This window comes from Talpa occidentalis, unplaced genomic scaffold (genome assembly GCF_014898055.3).
Source record: "Talpa occidentalis isolate TD23 unplaced genomic scaffold, MPIMG_talOcc4v2.1 talOcc4.7, whole genome shotgun sequence".
NCBI lineage: Eukaryota > Metazoa > Chordata > Mammalia > Eulipotyphla > Talpidae > Talpa > Talpa occidentalis.
Window position 1 is genome coordinate 117,015,110 of NW_023605083.1, and position 16,280 is coordinate 117,031,389.

Below are 16,280 nucleotides of genomic sequence, written 5' to 3' on the forward strand. Positions count from 1 at the left end.
AATAGGCCCAACTTTATGGGTGACATCCCTGGAGGGCAGAGGTTGAAACAGTGGATGATTCCGTCTCCTCACATGAGTAAGATGCTTGGAAAATCAACTTGAATAAAGCCCACAACTGTTCAAGTCAAGACACCAGCAGGTTGAAGCCATCACACCCACCAAGCAGGTCACCCTCAAGGTTGGTCCTTAGTTAAACCTAAGGCCCACTCACCTTCCTGCCAGCTCTAAAGCCGCCTCACTTCCTGTCTTAGGTGCGGCAGTTTTCACAGGCCTTGAGTCCTCCTATCGTCCTGCCAGAAAAGCCTTGACGCTGGGACACCCACTCTACCTGCCAGCAGCAAAAAGAGGTCAACTTCACAGCAGCACTGACCAACTTGGCCCAAAGCCCCAGCTAATCAGCAAGATCCCTGACACACCATACATCTCTCCATAAAGGGGCACAGGGGAGGGGAAGACAAAAACAGGCAACTCGAGCAGAGGGGTCAATCAAGGACCTTCTTCTCTCAAAAAAAATATTTAAATCTGTTAAGTTGCCCAGGAAAAGAGCCTAATTGTGTACTAAATGACCAAAAGTACGTACACAGATTTCTAGAGGCATAGAAAAACATTAAGTAACTGAATTTTGCTTGTCACAATTTACTTTCCGTAATTTTTTTTTTCTTAAAGTTGTTTGACCTTTTTAGCTTTGTCACGGAATCTTGGTTTTATAAACTGGCTCGCAAACATTAGTCAATTTCTAATTAGGAGAAGCACTTGATGGCCCAACCCCTTCCAATTAGAGATGGAGCAAAGACCATTGTGAACTGAAACAAATACTGGGTTGTTGGAAAAGTTAGGACGCATTTTTCCCAACCACCCAATAAAGCCAGTGTTGTCCAGAGTTCCATCCCACCCCCTAGGACGACTTCAGCTGCACGTTCAAGGACTGAGCCCGGTCACACAGAAGTACCAGGAGTTCAAGATCACAGGCTCCATCCCGGGAACCCTGACTCCGGCCCTATGCCTTGTATGATGGGCTCCCAGGGCCTAGGTGAGCATCAGCCCCTGTCGCGTGCTAGCAGTACCTACCCTGAGACGAGCAGGCGCAACTCCAGCGGCCACCCGGGGGCACCTTGGCGCGTTCAGCTCTTCCTTCACTTGGCATTGCGATGGGGATTTTTTTTTTTTTTTTGAGGGAGAACAGACTCTAGTCCCCTCAGCTGGCAAGATCTCTAATACCGTAACCCCTGGGGTCTAGCTTCCTGCTGCTCTTCGGCCGGGCTGTAGCTGCAGCGCTTGGTGAGTGTTGGGCAGGGAAGTTCTCAGGTGTCGTCAGGATGGGACGACACGCCAGAGTTCTGTTCCCTCTGTGAGCGGGACCACCGGAGCACTAACAACAGAGTCAAGGTTAAACACGCAGCTTGTCACAGGCAGACCGGTAAGGAGCTGGGCCAGGTGCACCACCTCCACCTCGCCCTGAGAGAAAGGCTTTTGTAAAATGATTCTAAGTCCTTCCTGAGAGGATTCAGCTGGCAAACCCTGCAGAGAGGTACACAACACCTGCCTGGAAGGTTCTGTACAATATTTAAGACTTCTTTTGTCTTAGTTCCCCATTGTCAACCTCCTCTACACACACCCACCTTCCCATGTGGGCCCTGCCTCAGGCGCACAGTGGCCGTTTCTCCCTCAGCGGGGCTGTTTCCTTTACTCTAAATTTACATTCAAAGTAGGGAAAAATTGCACTTGAGAAAGGATCATCCATTGTATTTTATTTTGTCATGTGCTCACAGCATCTCTCTCTCGCTCGCTCTCCCTCCCCTCTCCCTGGCAGGTCACAGAGATAAATTAAAAATAAAATCTACAAGGAAAATAATTTATAAAAGCACTTCCCAGGCTTGTGCCTTCTATCCCTACTGCTCAGGTCCCCCGTGTGTTGAGGGATGATCAGTGTCCTCCCGAGGCTCACTCCTGCTAGCCTGGGGCAGTCCGTGCTCAAGCCGGGCAGGTGGAGGCAGCAGTGGCAGCTCAAAATGAAAGACACTGGTCCTGGAAGGGTCTGGCCACCCTGGAGCTCCCCTCTGCCTTCCCCAGGCAGCCCTCCAGGAGCCCTGGCTAAGCTGGGCTGTGAGCGCCTGTGGGGAGGGAGAGGGTGTGCGCTCATCCCCGATACATGCACCTCTCATTCTCCTAGAAAGAAACCCAGAAAAAGAAAGTAGACAGAGACCTCAGGACAGAGGAGAAAATCCCAAGTGTTCACACAGTTACACGGAGTCTTTATGGCAAAGAGAACATTTAGCAGCTTTGAATATTGGGGTATCTCCTTTTTACTCAACACAAGCATTCTATACCCTATAAGTGAAACAGGGCTCAAGCCCTAAAAAATCAAAGCGCAAGAAAGTCTAAGAGGACTAGTTTTTTGTTGCTGGGTTTTGTGGTTTTGTTTTCCAGTGACAAGCCCAGTTGTTGGCAGGGGAGGCCTGCGGGAAGGGTCGCTCCCCAGTGTTGTGCTGAGTACTGCCTGGCTTCCCCATCCCCCCCTGCCTCGAGCAGCCCCCAGAAGAGGAAGGCTGCAGGCCCGGGACTGCCAGCACCCCAGCCGCAGACCACCTCCGGGCAGGGGTGAGGGTGAGGGCGGAGAACAGCGGTCGCATGCAGGCGCTGGTAAGAGACAGGAGCCTCAGCTCAGGGTAACCGGGCACAGTGGGAGACAGAGAGGCAGGGTAGAGAGTGACATGCTTGGTGTTGGGGCTGTGGCAACACAGGGCCTCGTGACCCTCTCCTGTCCACCTTATCCATTGACCCTAAACCTCCAAGCTAGCGTCGGGTCCCAGCTGCTCCCCTACATTGGAATCAGTACAGAAGCTCTCGGGGCTCCCCTCCCAGGACGCCGAAGCACAGGGAGCAGAAAGTTGACAAAGCCCCTCCCAGACCTACCCTGTCCGTGCACCACCCCTGCCCTGGGGTGAAGTGGGGTTTACTCTCACCAATACCTCGTCCCACCTAAAACCTGCTGCCTGGAGTCCTGGCCTTTGATTTTCTTCCCGCTTTGATTTTTTGGGGTTTTTTTTCCTTCCTTCCAGGAATGAGACTTTCTACTTCTTTCCTCTCCTCTCCCAAGTCCCTTCTTTCCCCTGTCGGCCTCCAGCAATGCCAACAACCCCCCCCCCTCAAAAGAAAGGAGAGGTGAGGACCCTGTCCACCCAAACCTTCTGGCCACTTCCACCACCCCCAGTGGGGAAGCTGAGCCAGACAGCGCCTGCGCCCGCCTCCTGTCCACTGACCCGTAGTCATCCCCTCTGAGAAGATCTATTGGATAAGAAGGCATTAGAGTCCCCGCTGTAGGTCCAGGTCCAGGCCCAGCCCTTCTCCAGTTTCCAACTTGGTGAGCATCAACCCCCCTTGCTCCCCAGGCTCACTTTCTCCTGTCCTTGGGCTTCCTCTCCTGCCGCCGGGCCTGCTGGTCGGCCAGCGTGCGGGGGATGAGGAGGACACTGCCGTCCCCGGCGTACTGGAGCGCGTACTGGCTGGGCGAGTAGGGCCGCCCGTTCTCATCCCGCAGCCGCCCAAACACCTCCTGGTACAGGCTCTGGACCTTCTGCTTCATCTGCCGCAGGGACCGGAGGAACTCCACCTTCTCCCGCAGCAGCCGGGCCTTATCACGCTGCAGGTCCTCCACATCCCGCTCCAGGTTGAGGATGGTGTCCAGCTTGCGCTTGCGGCAGTTCTGTGCCGCCATTTTGTTCTTGCCCCGGCGCCGGATGTCACGGATGAGGCTCAGCTGGGCCTCGCTCAGCTGGTATTTGGATAACAGCTCGTTGAACTCCTCCACGGGCAGGTTGATGATTTTGTCGTTGGTGAAGGGGATCTTCATGGCTCGAGCTCGATGCTCATCCCGGCTCATCTGCTTATCCAGGAAGTCGGCCTGCTTCTCCTTGCTGCCTTTCTTGAGGGTGCTGGGTGGCGGCAAATCGGCAGAGTCAAGGGCACTGGGTGCCATGTTGTACGTGTGGTTATGGCCCACATGCTCCAAGTAGGGCAGGCAGGAGAGCTGGGAGGGATCCTGGTAGCTCATGCGGCAGAACTTGGAATACTCAGGCTGGTAGCCCACAGCACCCTCGGTCTCTTCCAGATCCAGGGTCTCAGAGTCAGAGCTGTAGCCAACGGCACCTTCCTCGGAAAAGGAGGAAGAAGCCGAGGAAGAAGCAGAGGAGGAGGAGGAAGAGGAGGAGGAGGAGGAAGAGCTGCCTTCAGAGCTGCTCAGGGAGGAAGGACTATGGCTAGAGTCCAAGGAGAGGCCTGAGTCAGAGTCAAACTCTTCTTCGAGCTGGGAAGCCTGCACAGGGTTGAAGCCTTCTTCAATGGCCAGGTCCATCAGGCTGATCTCGTCTAGCATGGCTTCGTCTAACAGACCCCCCAGGGGGTCAGGCAACTCAGGGCCTGCGGTGTCATTGGCTGTGCCATTGAGCTGGGGTGGGAAGAAGAGCCCCGCCAGGTTGGTGGAACCAAAGGTAGAGTTGAGGCTGGTGGAATTGCTGGGGACCAGTGGGAGCAGCGAGGAGCTGCCAGCCACAGGCAGGCTCTCCACCTCGGGGCTGAAGAGTGAAAAGTCCTGGCTGCAGCCCCCCAGGGATGCCTGATGCAGGCTGACATTCTGATTGATGGGTGTGTTGGGGGCAAGGCTGTAGTTGGTGCTCAGTGGGTCTCCAGGAGGGCCATTGTACAGGATCTCACTCGTGGATGTATTCACTTCCATGGCCTGGGAGGAGAGAAGAGCATCACCGTTCACTGGAACAGACTCCCTCCCAGCTGTGGGGGGCACGCTGGCCGGCACCCAACAATGGCACACAGGGAACAAGAAGAAATACTACCAGGCCTGGCAAACATGGGATCCTTGCTGCGGACTCCACCCCAGGGCAGGACTGACCAGCTCTTGGTTATGTTTGCTAGACTTCCCCATCTTGGAGGCAGAGGAAGAAAACACCTCATGTGGACCACCTCCTCACTGCCAGATCCACAGTCACAGGCACACCCAGCCCTGGAGTGAGGAAACCTAACTGCCCTGCTCGCTGAGTGCCCACAGCCATATCACTTCATCTCTATGCATTCATTTCCTCACCTTTTCTTTTAATCTAGGGCTGACTAGGTGATTGTGAGGACCGAGTTTAAGGTGAGGGCAGCCGTACAGCACTGCGTGGCAGCTTCCATGAACCTAAACCTTGGAAGGACCCCACCAAGTGACTATCTCCCCGAAGGAAAGGAAAGAAAGGTACGCCCAGGAGACCTCAGGTACCCACAGGCCTGCTTCAGAAGGCTGACCCCTGGGTTTTAATCCAGACCTCCTCCCTCAGTGTCCCAAGGAGACACCAGGACAAGTTACTTCTCTGTCCCCACTTTCCTATGGTCAGGCAGAGGCGTTTCTGTCTCTTCCAAGAAATGAAAGACCATAGCGTCTACGATATTCACACCCCCCACCCCCACCAGCTCTGTTCGCACTCTGATGATCCTACCTGCATTTCCATGATGGACATGAGATCTTGCCACTGCTGTTCCAAATCAAATGGTGACTCTGTCCCCGTCAGGAGAGGCGACAAGAGGTTGTTTTGAAGACCCGGGGGCTCACTCTCACTAGGCACTGCTTCTGTTATGCTGGAAATGTCTGCTGGAAACTAGGGCAAAACACAGAGGTTTTAACAGGGTAGAGGAAAGACTACCTGCCTTGCTCCCAGACACTACCACCTGAGCGTCTGCTCTTTCCTTCCGCCGCATTCACCCCCAGCAGCCAGGGCAAGACCAGCAACAAGAACTGCCCTTCAGACAGCTGTGCAGGGATATACAGTGGGCAGGCTGCCCTGCTGGCTCGGTGGGCTCTCCTTGGAGTCCTGCTCACCTCAGCATTCTCCCCAAAGGGGCAGGTGGCCTCCAGCAGCCTAAGACACTCTTCCAGGGACAGGGCCGTCTGGTCCTCCCCACCAGGCACCTGTGGCAACAGCAACTGTAAGTCTGACTGACCTGGCCTTCACTGCCTGCGGACCAAAGCTGCCTGCTTGCAGGCCTGCACTCTCCCTCTGTCCAGATTAATGGCTGGTCTCGAGGCCCAAACTCCAGGGGAGAAGGAGGACAGTCGGGAGTCCTAACTCAAACAGGAGTTGGCAGGTTTTTTGCCTTTTCGGTACAGGGCTGGCCCCTGACTCTTGTTGCTTATTCACTTGCCCTCCCTTAGCCCACTCACTGTGACTTAGAGATCTCTACCAAAACACACTTTCCTACAACCTGCCTTCTCTAAGGAGAACTTTCCAGAAATGGGCTGAGGGGGGTACCTGTGCAGGGAAGCTCTCCCCAGTTTCTCCATCCACTAGCAGGTTTCGAGCCAGAGCTTCTGCACCCTCGCCTGGCCAGGTGTCCTCCTGCTCCGCTCCATCTCGCAGCTCCTTATCCACATCCTGTTCCTTCTGGCGATGACTATAATCAAAAATCTCACGCCCAGCCCCCAGGTCAATATCCTGCCGCCAAAGGATGTCAATCAGATCTATGTCCTGAAAGACAGATGGCCATGACTTTAGTGCTCAGGTTCTGGTGCCCCACCCTGTCCTCAAGAGGTCCCTCCTAACATCACTTCAGCTTTTGCCCAGGTCCCCCTGGTAGCAGCAAGGTTTCTTTCATCCATTTCCAAACACCGTCTCCCCTAAAAGCCCAAGAGCTGGCCAAAACCACTAGCATGACCATCACCATACATAGAGGCTCAGGATCTGGACCAGACACCTGAGCCACAGGGTAGGGTCACCACCCCTACATAAGGAGGAAGGGCAAGGAGACACTTTTCGTTTTGGAGTGGAATCCCTTAAAAGTTGATCTGGAGGAAGCTGGCCATAGCAAGCAAGGGCGAACTGTCATGCAGAATTGCTCCGAGGTGGCCAGGCTTGCATCAGCCTATGGTGCCATTTCATTTGCATAAAGGGGTGGGATGGGCTGGAGAGGAAAATCCCTGCATTTGCAACCACCTGATGCAACCAATGACAGCCACAGGCTGACTCCAGCCCTTCCCACTGCTATTCCCCCTCCCTGGCTGATGGCAGAAGTAAGGTTGAACACCCACAACTCTTAAAGCCCAGGCTCACCTCCAGATCCATCCCTGCCAGAATCCCTGCTCTCAGCTGATCCTAGCAAGCTGCTTCCAAGCCAGGAGAGCCTCAGGCAGTCAGGTGACCCTCACCAGGCACCCCAGCCCAGGCAAGGCCAGCCCCACCGTGTCCCCTTCACACTAGTGCTCTCACTCCCTTCCTTACCACACCCCAGGTCTCAGTGACTCCCATCAGTCAGCCCACTCAAGGACATAGCCCCCATCACTGCTCAGTCACAACTGCTACCTCAGGCACCAAAATACCTCCCTTCTGCCCTACCCTGGTAGCTTCTGATCAGTTCCTGCACCAACTGCCACCCCCACTGCCACCAGTGAACTCAGCACTGAATCCCAGTTAAAAAAAAAACAGTCCTGCAGGCTTCCTATACACACCATCTCCCGTGACTGAAGAAACCTTACACTGCTGCCTTCTCTCCAGGGGTTAAAAAGCAGACACTTTCCAGAAAAGCAATATCCTTAGATTTAGACCCACCTCCCTATCCCTGGCGAGGTATCCCTTACCCACCGCAACCCCCCTAGTCCTGAGACCTCCCGGGTGTACCTCTCCCTTTCGTCTCCCCATACACCAACCTGGATAGAAGCCCTGGACCCAGGAGCAGAGGGGGGCTGGGCCACCCGGTGACCCGCCAGCAAAGAGTTAAGGGGCTGGCTCCCTTTGGCAGGGCCCCCGCCACTGTGAGAGCTGCGGTCCAGGCGGGTCATGGTCTGCGAGAAGAGCCCCAGGGCAGCCGGTGCCAGAAAGCCGGACAGGGGGCTCCAAGGAGCTCTTGGCTTGCAGGGAGCACACCAGGCTGGAAGGGTGGCCCCTTGCTAGCTCTGGGGGCCCGAGGAGGGTGCCCCGCCCGTGCTGCTGCCTGGGCGGCCCGGCCCAGCCCCCTTCCTCCATCCTTGAGCAGCCCCCTCCCACCTCACAACCCCAGTTCCACTCAGGCGCCCGGCAGCCCCCACCCTGAGCTCACCGCAGAGGCTGCAGTGAGATGGGACTCCCACCCCATGCTCCGTGCTCAAGCTGCAGAAGAAAGCAAGCTCCCTCCTGGGCCTATCCTCCCGATCCTCCCTCTCTCCCCCTCCCCACGCCCCCCAAACTTGTTACCTAGGCTGCAGCAGGGAGCCAATCCCCTCCCCCTCCCACCCCGCAGGTCACTGCTGAGGCTGCAGAGAGCCAATCCCCTCCCCCAGGTCAGCAGCTGGGCTGCGGAAAGAGCCAATCCCCTCCCACTGTCGTTACCTAGGCTGCGATGAGAGCCAATCTCCTCCCCCAAGTCTCCGCTGGAGATGCGGAAGGAGCCAATCCCCTCCTACCGCCTGTTACCTAGCTGCCGCCGGGAGCCAATCTCTGCACCAGGGCAGCTGGAGAAGCTGCCGCAAGGAACCAGCCCATCCCCGGGCCGCCTCCGTCTCCTCAAGGAGACGCACCCAGGGGCGGGCAGCCCCACCCAGCCGGGGTGGCGCAGTGAGCGAGCCCTGGGGGGAAGGGGAGCCACTCTCCCTCCTGTCGCATCCTGCTTACCCAGCCCACTCAGGACCGGGCAGACACTCCTCCCGCAGTTTCTCTGGGAATCTAAGTTCTTCCCTGGAGTGGAAGGAGTTTTCCCGATCCTCAGGAGGACCGGGCCAAGTCCTCCTCAAGCCCCGGGATCACAGTCCATGGATGGGGCTCAGCGTACCCAGACACACTGTGAGCCGGGCTTCGTCATCCTGAAACAGGCCCGCAGAGAGGAAGGGGAAAGCTGTCTGCCACACCGGGATGTCACCTCGCCAGCCAGGCCCAGCCCCAGGCAAAAGGAGGGAGACCCAAGCCTGGAGGAGACAGGTGCTCAGCTGTGTCCTGGCCACCAATGTGTCCCCCAATCTGTTTAAAGTATTCTCTGCTTGACCCGCATCTCACAGCAGGAAAGAGCCCCTGCCAGAATCAGGATCACAATTTCAACTCCCTCCTCACTGCTGCTCCCCTTGAACCTATGGCCAGGTCAGGGACAGTATGTTCTCCTCCGTCACAGACTGCTCCTCGCCTAGAAAGAACTGTATACGGCCACCCCCTGCTCTGGGCAGAGTGCCAGCTTCAAGGGGAATCCTATCCTTGACAAGGGCCTGGGCTATGGCTGTCCATCGAACAGGCCTGGCAGCGGGGGAGCACTGCCACCAGGGATAATACCAGCTCCGGCAGTGCCTGTCACATGCTCTGGACCTGGGTATTTTTATCCCTGAGTTGCTGAGGAAATGTTGTTCTAGACACATAATAATCCTCCCTTCCCCCATACCCAGTCTGGGTCCCTGACACTGACCAGCCCCAGCCCCCTAAGGGAACAGTGAAGGCCTGGGGCCAGGGAAAGCATAACCTCCATTATGAAAGTCAAAATATGGAGGCAGGCAGGGTCAAAATCCCAACCCATTTCACCTCAATCCACCTAATTATATCCCCAGCATCCCACCCCACCCACCCATCCCGGGAGAGGTCTCAGCAGGAGAAGGACTGGAGCTACTCTGCAGGGTTCCTAGGAGCCAGTCCAATGACACCCACCCCTTGGGGACGCAGAGTGGCTGGGAACAGGAAGAGGAGACTGGAGGCCCACTTCTTCAGACCTCCAGGCCAAGCCTGGAGCCCTTCAAAGGAAAGGAGAGGGAACGTCCCCAGGGGCACTGTAAGGATCTGAAGGAAGAGGCAATGAAAGGTAAGGAACGTTATGGCTCCCAGGCTCAGGTAATTCTAGACTCTCAAAGTGGGTCCAGTACGCGCCAGCTGGGCAAGGAGCACTGCTGACATGCGGGGTCACAGCAATCTGTTGTTTGGAGGCTGTCCTGTGCTTCAGGATCTTAGCAGCATCCCTGGCGTCTCCCCACTGGATGCACACTCACCCCAGAAGTGGCAACCAAAACGCTAGAGCGTTTTGTCCCCTGGGAGAAGGGAACAAGATCACCCCCCTTGAGGACCACCGGTCCAGAAAAAGCCACATGCGATGACTGTCACTAATGTTTAAAGAGAAATGAGCTCAGAAATTGGCTCAAATGCAGGAAGGGAGGCAAAACGTGGTCTGACTGTGGGCAGAAAGCAAGTTCTGCAGCATCTGTAGAACTTTTTCACGCACTTCCACATCTTCCAACAAACCCTCCAACTCAGCTCTGGAAAACCCAGCAATGGAAATCCAGCCTTCGCTTTTTCTACTGGCCAGGAGAGTATAGTGGGGCTTTTTTCAAGCTCCTTAAGGCTAAGTGGCAAACACACAGCTCAAAGCGGCCGTATCATGATGTGGCAGGCTAGGGGCAAGGGACATCATTAAAGACAACCGCGTCGTTTTCTGCCCCAAACTGTACGTCAGTCACATACAGTGACCCGGACGGCAGAAAGCAGTTTCTCCTCTAGCTCCCAGGCCTGTCCTCCCTACTCCCTACAGTGAACCTTCAGCAAAGAATGGGAGCCTCAGCCCTCTCCTGGCCAAGAATAACCATCTAAATCTACCCTTGGCTCAGACCCAGGAGAGCTGATTTATCAGGCTCTTACAACAACACGCCTGACCACAGAGGAGAACTTCAGGATATGTATGTGTGTTTTGATGCGGGGGGAGGGAGGAAGAGAGCTACAAGGCAAGTCCACCAAGTATTTGTGTCTTAGCAACAGATACACACCACATCAAAGCCCATCACAACATGCCTCCCTCCCCCACCTGGGCCTCCAGGAGTCATGTTGAAATCCAAGCAGTAAACACACTGGCATGTTCTAGGAACCTCCCACTGCCCTGACAGTACACTTAGAGGTGGGTCAATGGTTCAACACAAGAAAATGCCCCCAGCGCCCAATCCTAGTCAGACAATTCAGCCCATTTCTATTTAAGCACAATGTCTAAGACAGCCCCCCACCCCCATCTATCTGGTTCTTTATAGGGTTTAGTGGTGTGATCACAGTCCTTCAGGACCAGCCCACCCTCCCCGCCCCCAACCCTCAACCCCTCCCTCTCACCCTCCGTGAGGCCACTAACCTCTTTGGTTAAGTCTCCACTGACTGGAGGGGCTACAGCCCCCAAATCCTCCAAATCTTCACTGAATCCCTGCTCCGTTTCGCTTTCTCGCACCCCGTTGTCTGGGCCTGTCACATCCTGGAGACCACTGGAACTCTCGAGGGCCAGGCCTGAGCTGGGCTGGCTGCCAGAGACAGACCCCTCCGGATCCCGGTGGACCAGCCAGGCGTTTACCTCAGTGGTTGGCACCTGGAACCTGTCCAGGGCCCGCACCTGACTGAGAAGTCGCCGGGCAGTGAAGTAATTGTCCAGGTCTATGCTCTTGGGGTGGATACCATAGCCATCCAAGGTATTCCTCAGGTTGTGGAACTGGGTCTGAGTATAGGCAGAACTGGGCCCCAGGATGATCTCCCGGAGCGGGGGGAGCTGTGAGGTCAGGTAAGTATCCACGTCCACCCGCACCCCAATCAAACTCAGCAGAATGGTGAACTGGAGGAGTCCTTCCGTTAAGTATTTCTTCAGAGAAAGCATTGCTGAAGGACCAGAATGTTTATGCTTTTTGGTTTTTAAATCTTCCAAAAGACAAATCAAGGCCACTGCTCTGCTGCTCCAGCCAGCAAGTCACCCTCCTCAGTGCCAAACCCTGGACCCCACCCAGGCTGAACACAGGGTCTGAGCTCCCTGATGGCCTTGGAGGAAAGTACACCCCGTGGAGCCAAGGCCACACTCCAGACCACATTCACTTTTCCCTTTTCGACACCTCACTTCTGAAAGTACTACTGTTCCTAGCCCAGTTCAGGCCCTCAGGGCCCACGTGACTTACTGTCTCCACAGTCCACATACAGTCACTTCCTCACTCACATTAGTTGTCCTCTCTGTAGATTCCACTGCAGGCTGTTCTCAGGAACAGCTGATGGATTTTTTTTTTTTTTTCTTTCTCCCTCCTAAGGTTTATTTTCTTTGGCTGGAGCTACAGGCCTTTTGTCTTGGGTCAGAGTGTCCCGCCTCCTCCACACTTACCAGGGGGGTTTCCAGAGAAACCTGAAAGGGAGTCACAAGAGCAACAAAATAAGATTCCATCATTTTCACACCATGATCAAGGCAGAAGATAGGAAACACAGTAAAAGAGCACTCTCCCCCCCCCCCCAGAAGAAAAAGAATTATACTCCCAGAAAAACAAAGAGCAAATCCTGTTAGAGCTAGAACTATGAAAAGATTCTGCTCACAAAGGACATCAGTTACTGGATATTAAATTCGCACTTCCCTACCAGGTAACTTGTTTGGATAAACAGACAATGCCCAGGGCATCCAAAATATTACCTTGTTGCCTGATTTACCAGCCCTCCCCCCACGCCACACACAGACTATCCAGCTTCTATCTTTAGCGGGAGTAGTCCATTTCCCATCTTAAAACTTGGTTTTCCATCTCTCAGGAGAAAACTACCTACAATTCTTGTTCCTTCTAGAGAAGGAGAAATTATTAATGGGTGAGCGTGTAAAAGGACATGGGGAGGGGAGAACTTTCAGGCCACTACGTCACAGAAAAGAATGCCTTTTGTTTTCCCAACTTTGAAATCTAATTTCTCTTTCCTATCACTCTCACATTAAAAGGGGGTGCGGGGATGTCGGGGTGGGGGGTACTGAGAGGAAGGACAAGGGCCCAAAGCAGGATTGTTGGGCCCAGAATTTGCATAGGCAGGTTTTACTTTCATTCATATGACCTTCTGAGCCAAAGCAGGATAAGGCCAAATTCTCAACCCAGATAGCCAAGTAGGGAGGGAGTAAATCTGCCTTTCTTTCAGTTTCTGGTCTCTACTTTTCAGCGTCCATTAACCTCACAAACCAAGACATGCTGAGACCCATTTATCAACTTCTTCCTAAATGGGAAGGATCTACACACACCTACACACACACACACTCCTCTTATTAGGTTAGCGTAAACATAACTGGCCAGAATTCCTGCTTACACTCCCCTCCCGCAATTACTAAAACCTTCGAATTAAGTTCGAGAAACCGAAACAAGGTCTTTTAAGGTCTCTGGTGTGAGCCCGGTCCCACCCTGCCCCGTATACCCGAGTCCGGCTGGGACCTAGTCGCCATGCCCGTGCGCGGCGCCTCGGCGTGCTGCCTTCTGGGGCAACAGCGAACAAGTGCTACTTCCCTGGCCTCGACCCACCCTTACGGTCAGCCCCACCCCGCCCTCCGTCCCCATGGCCCCACCCCGCTTCCATGCCCGGGCCCAACACCACGCCTTCCGTGTCCTCAGCCCTCCCCGGCCCAACCCACCCCAGGGCCGGCTCCTCCGCGGCCTCGCAGCCCCTCCCAGCCAGGCCCAGGGCCCGGCCCCGACGCGAACCCCACTCGGCCGCCCGCTCCCGCCTCCAGCCCCTCAGCTCCACCCCGCCGCCCCTCACCACCTCAGCCTGGGCCTCGCGACGCCACGAGCCTCCAGTCAGGGAAAGAAATGTGCCTGATGCCCGCTGCTGAGCGTGGCGTCCGCAGCTGCCGCTACAGCAGGCCCTCAGCCCGAGTCCCGGCCTCGCCGCCGCCACCGCCGGCCGGCCTAGAGCGCCCCAGCCTCCGCTTCCCTCCCCGCCCCCTCCTCCCACAGCACTCGGAAGTGCGGCCTCCCCAGGAACAGGCTCCTCCAATCAGCGAGCCAGGACTGGGACTGTCGCCGGATGTCGCTTTGACTGACGGCTGCGAGAGCCCAATGACTTGATTGGGGCTCTTCCTCCTTTTCCCGAATTCCCAAGACTGACACGGCCCACTGCCCAATGGGTGTGTCTCCCCGCCCCACGGCGTGGGCCCGCCAATGAGTGGGGCGAGGGCGCTATTTCCCCCCCCACTACGAGCAATCTGAACCCCTCCGCGGTGCGTGGGCCGCGAGAGGCACTGCGGGACGGGCGCGAGGAAAGTATGCAGGCCGAGCGTTTCCAGTGCATTCTTCCACTGGGGCGTGGGGGCCTTGGCCGTGGGTGGGAGGCGGTGTGGCCGTTGGAACGCAGACCCTCCCCTCCTGCCCCCCCGCCCCCGGGTTCCCACGGTGACTTGCAAAAGCCCAGTGAGACCCTGGGGGGCCGAGGCGGGGCACCGAGCTTGTTTCTCGTAGTGGCGACGCTGGGGCTGCCATTTTGGATGCTGGCAGCGGAAAACTGTACCTCAGTTTCCGCTCTGCGGGCGTGGGGAAAGCTTTGGCCTCGCGTCCATGGCGCGGGTCTCAACGCGGGAAGAGCCCCCTGAAAGTTGTCACCGCGGTGGTGGCACGTCAGCGGCCTGGGTGATAATGACTTAAGTATCAGGCTTGGTCGTAATAGAAACACCCCGAAGACCTTCCCCTCCTCACGCCTTTTCTTTGAGGAAATTTGCTAGGCGCTCCCATCTCGTTTAGCCAACATCTGTGATTTTCAAATATTTATCCCCATCATTACCCGGGGGGCCTGTTAAATGTGCAAAACCTGAGGCTCCACGCCAAAGATTCTGATTCACATGCCCTGGGTTGGCGCCTGATAACCTGCCTGCCTGTTAAATGACACCGGTAATTTGAATGCAGCTGGGCAATCACTGGGTTGGCGTATGTTGGGAACTCTGGGACAAAGGTATCAACTCAAATTGTTGACTCTGGAAGATCCTCTGATCTGGGGTAGTCATTGGTCCTTGTAAAGACAAGGCCAATGATAACGCATTCGATAACGTCAAGTTCATCCTGTCTTTGGAAAATCAGGTGGTTTCATTTGAGTGGTTCATATTACAAACTTTACCATATAGAAAATAAGCATCAGTTCATTGAATCCTTAGAAAACTACTCAGCTGTTTGCTGTTTCAAAGACTGATACAGAAAGCACGTGATTTTAAATTTCTTTTGCTGTTTGTCTCAGTAAATGCTAGGATGAAGTTGAGACTACAGTGGCCTCCCTGGTGGTGCAAGGGGATAGGTCTCAGCACTGCGAAGCTATCGTCAGCCACTTCGGCATGCATGCCAGGGAGCGGATCCGCATGGCGCAGCAGACTTCACCTGACTCCCCCGCTGCTCCCCTCAGCAGTGTATTTCAGGCAATCTGCCTGTTCTGGTCCCCACTGTCTCTGGTGAGTTCTCTCACCATCTCGCACGTCTGGCCTGTACCCCAGTTCTTGCATGCATAAATAAATCTTAAAAAGAAAAAAAAAACTTGAGGACTAGAACCTTGTGCAATAACTTTTGAGTCTTCAAAACGTAAAACAGTGCTTGAGACTTAGTAGACAATAAATACGTAATAATTGAAGGAAAACCCATGCAGGCAGACCTGTGATTAGAAGTTCCTATTAAAGCAGAAATTAATACTTGGAAGAGGTTTGGTTTTGAAAGATAATGGCATGTTACCAAGGAAGTGAGACAACATTCAGCCCATGAAAGTAAACAATATGATGGTGAAAGAAAGGAGAAATTAAGGTGTGATCATTAACTCAAAAAATATATCAAGGGCCTCCCTAGTGACGCAGGTGGTTGAGCGCAGCTCTGTGAAGCTGTCCCCAGCCTCTGCAGCACTGGTTCAATCCCTGCCAGCCTTGGAGCAACCCACATGGCGGGCAGACCTCTCCTGTCTCGCCCACTGCTCCCCTCAGCAGTATATTTCGTCAATATGCCTGTTCTGTTCCCTACTCTGTCTCTGGTGAATCCTCTCACCCTCCCGTGCATCTGGCCTGTACCCTGGTTCTTGTATAAATAAATCTTTTTTTTAAAAAAAAAGTTTTAAAACTCGAGGGAGTTGGGAAGGAAATATTCAAAAACTATAGAACTGGGGGAAGGGAAAAACAACCACCAAAGCACTGAGGCAATTAGGACACAGTGAAGATAAAGGGTGAAGTCTTCCTCCAAGCTAAGGAGAGAGCCCTCTTTTGAAACAACCCTGGCAACATGTGGGTCTAGGACTTCTCACTTCCAGAACTGTGAGGAAATAATTTTCTGTTGTTTAAATTTAAAAAATAATCCACAAGGAACACAGGGGACTGTGGTAATGGTGCACGGGTACATTGGTGAAGGAAACTATGGGGACTACACCTGAGGGGGTGGGGAAGAAAACATTGTTTAAAAATGAACAATGGGGCTTCCCCGGTGGCGCGGCGGTTGAGCGCTGGGTTGCGAAGCTATCCCGCGGCCTCTGTGGCACCGGTTCAATCCCCGTCTGCTCCCCGGCCACTGGAGGAGGGTCCCACATGGCGCGCAGACCCCT

At 54.8% G+C, this 16,280-nt stretch overlaps 1 protein-coding gene across 3 annotated transcripts; it reads right to left on the reverse strand.

Moving 5' to 3' along the window:
• Nucleotides 1-1,725: 1,725 nt before the first annotated feature.
• On the reverse strand, nucleotides 1,726-13,626 carry NFE2L1 (NFE2 like bZIP transcription factor 1). Of its 3 annotated transcripts, none has more exons than XM_037494968.2 (6): nucleotides 13,488-13,626; nucleotides 11,092-12,111; nucleotides 6,297-6,512; nucleotides 5,867-5,956; nucleotides 5,487-5,645; nucleotides 1,726-4,735 (listed from the first exon to the last, which is right to left on the reverse strand). In XM_037494968.2, exons 2-6 carry the CDS (start codon nucleotides 11,599-11,601, stop codon nucleotides 3,392-3,394), a joined length of 2,319 nt encoding a protein of 772 aa, XP_037350865.1. In that variant the 5' UTR covers nucleotides 11,602-12,111; nucleotides 13,488-13,626; the 3' UTR covers nucleotides 1,726-3,391. The 3 variants fall into 3 exon arrangements, with proteins under 3 accessions (XP_037350865.1, XP_037350866.1, XP_037350867.1); XM_037494969.2 differs by lacking the exon at nucleotides 13,488-13,626 and adding an exon at nucleotides 13,143-13,236; XM_037494970.1 differs by lacking the exon at nucleotides 5,867-5,956.
• Between the last annotated feature and the right edge of the window lie 2,654 nt (nucleotides 13,627-16,280).

Coding starts and splice junctions, on each gene's coding strand:
- NFE2L1 (XM_037494968.2), bottom strand. CDS start 11,601: ATGCTTTCTCTGAAGAAATACTTAACGGAAGGACTCCTCCAGTTCACC. Junction 5,957..6,296: donor GGGAGAGCTTCCCTGCACAG/GTACCCCCCTCA, acceptor CTGTTGCCACAG/GTGCCTGGTGGGGAGGACCA. Junction 5,646..5,866: donor CCTTTGGGGAGAATGCTGAG/GTGAGCAGGACT, acceptor GTTTTGCCCTAG/TTTCCAGCAGACATTTCCAG.